Source organism: Elaeis guineensis, chromosome 14 (genome assembly GCF_000442705.2).
Source record: "Elaeis guineensis isolate ETL-2024a chromosome 14, EG11, whole genome shotgun sequence".
Taxonomy (NCBI): Eukaryota; Viridiplantae; Streptophyta; class Magnoliopsida; order Arecales; family Arecaceae; genus Elaeis; species Elaeis guineensis.
In genome coordinates this window covers 42,997,117-43,002,424 of record NC_026006.2, presented here as the reverse complement: position 1 = coordinate 43,002,424, position 5,308 = coordinate 42,997,117, and the positions used below count along the sequence as shown (strand labels likewise).

Here is a 5,308-nt window from a genome sequence, read left to right as displayed (position 1 = left end):
TATTAAGATGCATTAAGTACTAGTCTGCTATTGATTGACTTATCTTGCTTTCTCCCCAAGCAACTAATTAACCCAGTCCAATGTCACGGCGCAGACCTTTGACTCTATGAAGATAAGAACCAAACATCACTTCTCCAGCTAGCATAAAATATTCTGCGCATAGTTGAATTCAACACATAAATGCATATAATATTTACGCTATTCTGCAACTCCGTCGTTAATAAATTGGACTGAGAGCAATGGTGGACAAGACCAAGGGAACACCTACGCAATGGAGGGAGCTCCTCTCAAGCTTTACGGCATGTGGTCGAGCTTTTATGTCCATCGTGTCCAACTGGCCCTCCATCTGAAGGGCGTGGAGTACGAGTACATAGAGGAGGATCTTAGCAACAAGAGCCCTGCCCTCTTGCTCCACAACCCTGTACACAAAAAGGTTCCAGTCCTGCTCCATGGTGATCGTCCCATCGCCGAGTCCAGCATCATCATCGAGTATATCGACGAATTCTGGAAGGCGAAGCCCATCCTGCCCGCAGATCCTTATGAGCGAGCAGTCGTGCGCTTTTGGTGCCATTTTGTTGATAACACGGTGAGTATCGTCTTGTTCTCTGTCAGTTTTTAGAGGTCTGATGTGATTATGTGAATGAAACAATTTAGACTTGGCCTCTATGTATATACATACATACATACATATATCGTGAGCTTACTGGATGCTCGTGCTTGCACTACGTTGTGTGCATCAATTTTTTCTACGACCTAAAGTTGTCATACATGAATTTTTTATCATATTTTTGAGAAAGAGGAAGAGATCACCAGCATGATAATTATCCGGATTTATATTTTCTACATCTATCATTCAAGAACTAGTCCAGAATTTTTGATTGTTAAGTAAAGAGATGCAAATAGTAGGACAAGTACTCGTTTCCGTTTCTATTATTGCAGTTGTTGTCATCGTCATCATCATTATTGTTATTGTAATTAAGAACGCTCAAATAGGCTATACCTGTTTCAGAATGGGGAAAGTTGAGCAGGGAAAAAAAAAAATAATCAAATGGATAAAAGAGAACAAAACGAAATAGGAGAGGATCTGAACTCCGGTGAGTTTTTGCTTTGGATGGATTTAAGGACCTATACATGTAGGTATGCACTTATTCCAATGTTATTTATGTATTGAATAGATATTTATATAGAGACAAAGAATTTAAATATTACTTTCTAGCTAATCTGTTGAGTGAGTTTCTAGATTCTTACAAATAATATTAAAGTGGATCTGGCCCCTAGCTGGCTCATGTGGATTAGGACAGATTGCAGCACGAATCTAATTGGTTTGATCATGAATTAATGTTAGCATTTGTGATTGGAGTTGTATTACTTGTGATAGAATGGACTTATACGGATTTTACATTGATTAGGCACTAAATAGATACGAGTATTTATATAGAATTATGAAATTCAAATAATATTTTTCGGCTAGTATTTTTAGATGAGTTTCTGAGTTATATGATAAGACGGTAATAATATAGAATTAGCTTGTAATGTTGTGAGTCAGAAAATTACATCATATTGTTGCGTATCTCTATCTCTGGAGTAAAAGTAATTAATAGTTTTGAGTAGTCTTAATGCATACCTACTGCTTCAAAAGATTGATCATTTAGTATATAATTTCTTACTTATAGGTTTCATCAATAGGTATATATAAATCATGTAGGTGTTGCAAGCATAGATTGGGTAATGTTACCGAGCTCAAAAAACTATGCACCTTCACCTTAAAATGCGTGTCATGAAGGTTAACCACTTATTAATTGAGGTGAGTGACTTGGAGGCTAGCTATCTGACGGTCTGGGCTAAGGGACTCAAAAACATGCACACAACCAATTGACAGGCTATGACATCAATAATGACCAAGATCAACTATAATACAAATCAACTACAATACAATTCAACCTCTAGGTCAGGGTGATGGCAAACAGGTCCCGGTCAAATAATTGGTCATCAATAACAATTAATAGTTATCCCAATAATTAATTAACTAATTAATTATTTTTTATTTATTATTTGTATATATTAATCATTCCAACTATCTTATTTATCTTAAAATTTTTGTCACAAATGGTTGTCGATCCCCTAGGATCCATTTTGATTTAGACCTTGATGAAATAGAACTAACCGATCCAGTCATATAAACATTGAGCATGTTGTTGTACCAAGTTACTCACTGCTATATGAGAAAAGAAAGAATGGAACTGATTAATGGCGTCGTTCGATAATCTACAGCTCTCCAATATTCCTATTAAATTTAGGCTACTAACGAATCAATTTTCAGTAAAAAGACACTAAAAAGAAATTGCTTTCTATACATTGCAGCTACGTCCATCATTTGGAGTGATCCTTCGTTCATCAGGAGAAGGACAAGCGACAGCAGTTGACAATTTTCGCCAAAACCTAATGTTTCTTGAAACTGAGCTTCGTGATGGCTCTTTCAAGGGAAGAAAATTCTTTGGGGGAGAAAGAATTGGCATTCTGGACATTGTTATGGGTTGTGGCTTATACTGGAATTCAGCATGTGAAGATGTATTAGGGATGAAGATAATAGATCAAGAGTCCTTCCCTTTATTCACATCCTGGTTTGAAAGTTTTAATGAAGCTAAGGAGGTGAAGGAAGTCATCCCACCAGCTGAGAAATTGGTTGAGTATGTGAAAGGCGTCCTCCAGAAAATGTTCAATTAGACAAATATTACAGTTTTTCAATCAAGCAATCAATTCTGGATGTTTTCCTACTTCATTTGAATCGACTATTCGAGATTCTAATTTATATAGCTAAAAAGAACTTGGATATATTTCTGTATGATTTACTACTTTAATAAAAATCATCTCCTCTATTTTTATGTTCTTTTCCATATCTTCTTCTTAAAGTTTTGTTTTGTTTTGTTTTGCTTTTTTTTTTTTTTTTTGAGAAAAAATGAAGCAAGGAAATGCCATCCCATTTTATGACTAATGGAATTAAACACAGACAGTTATTTACATATCAGTCAAGTCTCGTGCCCTGCTATTGAAGGAAAAGAAAATTGAGAAGATGTTAGCATGATTTTAAGAATCACATAGCTATATATATATCAGATTGTAATATATTTTTTTTATTAGCATGATCCTATATCAACATATATTAATTTTCTTCTGTAGAATCTATATACTAGTATATATAAATCTTGAGATGTACAGAATATGATACGATAGAGATATAAAGTCTTTTCTCTCTTGACTCCCCTCTCTCTCTCTTATTTTCTTCTTCTTCTACAAATATTTTAATAGCAGATTTGCAATCAAGAATAGGTATGAGCACCTGTTTTAGAGCTGGTATGAGCATTTGTTTTAAAGCTGGTATGAGAAACTTTGAAATCAGCAAATTTTACTACTGCCATTTCCATTCCCATAGTCAGTCTTTAATTACATCTAAGAGAAAACAGGGTCGAGAAAATGTTGCTCGCAGGCTTCTACTGTAACTGCTAACCCAATGGTTGTGGATCTGCCAATTCTTAGCAAAAAGGTGCACTATAGTTCCTAGGCATCTCCACAGTTTATCATGGCTTTCCAATATTTTCTTTGGATAGAGGTGTTGCCAAAAATAGAAGGAATAAATGGTCTTCTGCTGAACGGAATAAATAGTGTTGTTCTTCTCCAGAAAAATCCTTTCATTTCTCTCTCTTCAAAACTCCCATCACAATTACAAATAATTGAATTCCACCTTTCCTCATCTAGGGTGGAAAATGTTTTCTCCTCCAACTGATCCATAACTTATGAATAGTAGAAGGCCAACCTCTCATGTTCAATTGACTTTTAAGGGCATTCCATATGCAGCAAGTGAATGGGCATCTAAGAAGCAAATGATAAGTGGACTCCAACCTTGAGCCACACAAGACATATCTGGAGCATATTTACCACCCTTTCTTTGAAAGGATCTCACCTGTGTAAAGTTTGTTCTGCAAAGCCAGCCAAAATAAGATTTTTTATCTTTTTCAGAATAGCTGCTCTCCACTTAAAGAGGCTAGTTGGAAGGTATTATTTGAGTTTTTTGATTCTATATAAGTATCCAAAATTTTCTTAATGAATAATCGATGTGGGACTAAATATACACCTACATAGATTCGCACATACTCTCCTCATTAAGACCTTGTATTCTCATTAGGTTAAGGGTCTAAATTCATGCAAATTCATTCATGAACATCATGACCGGCTCGTGGTCTATTTCAATGAACCCATGCTGCAGTATCTCTTAGTCTATATGGTCTATAAGCTAGATTAGCACTGATACCCTTTATAATAATCTAGGACCTCATCTAAAAAGACTAACTGGAAGCTATTATTTGCGTTCCTTGGTCTTATATAAGTACTCAATGTTTTTCTAATAAATAATTAATGTGGGATAAATACATGCCCACATGAATCCTCAGAGGTCTAATTTGTAAGACTATCTTGAAGTATCTCCAGTTAGCTCTCTTGTTATCTATTCAAAGGGCCTTTAAGCTTGATATTCTAATTCAGCGTTCACCTAGACCGTTGAGAGATGATTGAGCAATTTTGTTTCAAGGCTGCGGCATATGGATCTTCAAAGATAGATGTAAGTGGTATCGTGCCAAGCCATGTGTCCTCCCATAATTGGACATTCTTTCCATTGCCCATTTTGAAGGATAAGCAATTACAAAAGGTTTCCAAATGTTTACTTATGTCCTTCCAAAATGGAATAACTGGTCATGCCTTTTTTTGACTCTCATCCCTTGCTTTTCTTAGCATAATAAGTGCTTCTAATTTGCTTCCACCATGGAGAGTCCAATCCCTAGGAATACTTCCATGCCCACTTAGAAAGGAGGGCAAGATTCATATTGGCTCAATATTTTTGATTTCTAATCCTCCCTGTTCCTTTGACCTACAAACATTATCCCATTTTGCCAAACAGTAGAATCCACTAGTTTTCTCCTCATCTTTCCATAGGAGCGCATGCTTCATTTGATTAATTTTCTTTAGCATCCACTTTGGCAATTTAAAGATTGACATGTAATAAAATGACAATTAGCAGTTACCACCGAGTTGACTAAGATGATCCTACCTACCTAAAAGAGAAGTTTTTCCTTCCAAGCAGCTAGTCTAGAATTAATTTTCTCTACCAAAGAAAGCCAATATTATTTAGGGACCTTCTTGTCACATAGAGGGAGTCCAAGATACATGAAGGGGAAGGTGCTTGTCTTACAATTCATCATAAAGGCATACATCTTGGATTCATCATCATCTATGTTCATGCATACCATGAAGCTTCTGT

The 5,308-nt window shown here is 35.7% G+C and overlaps 1 protein-coding gene across 1 annotated transcript; it reads left to right on the top strand.

The window, feature by feature from the left end:
- The first annotated feature begins 230 nt into the window (after positions 1-230).
- On the top strand, positions 231-2,892 carry LOC105057828 (glutathione transferase GST 23). The gene is made up of 2 exons (XM_010940535.3): positions 231-586; positions 2,362-2,892. Exons 1-2 carry the CDS (start codon positions 272-274, stop codon positions 2,722-2,724), a joined length of 678 nt encoding a protein of 225 aa, XP_010938837.1. The 5' UTR covers positions 231-271; the 3' UTR covers positions 2,725-2,892.
- Positions 2,893-5,308: the final 2,416 nt, after the last annotated feature.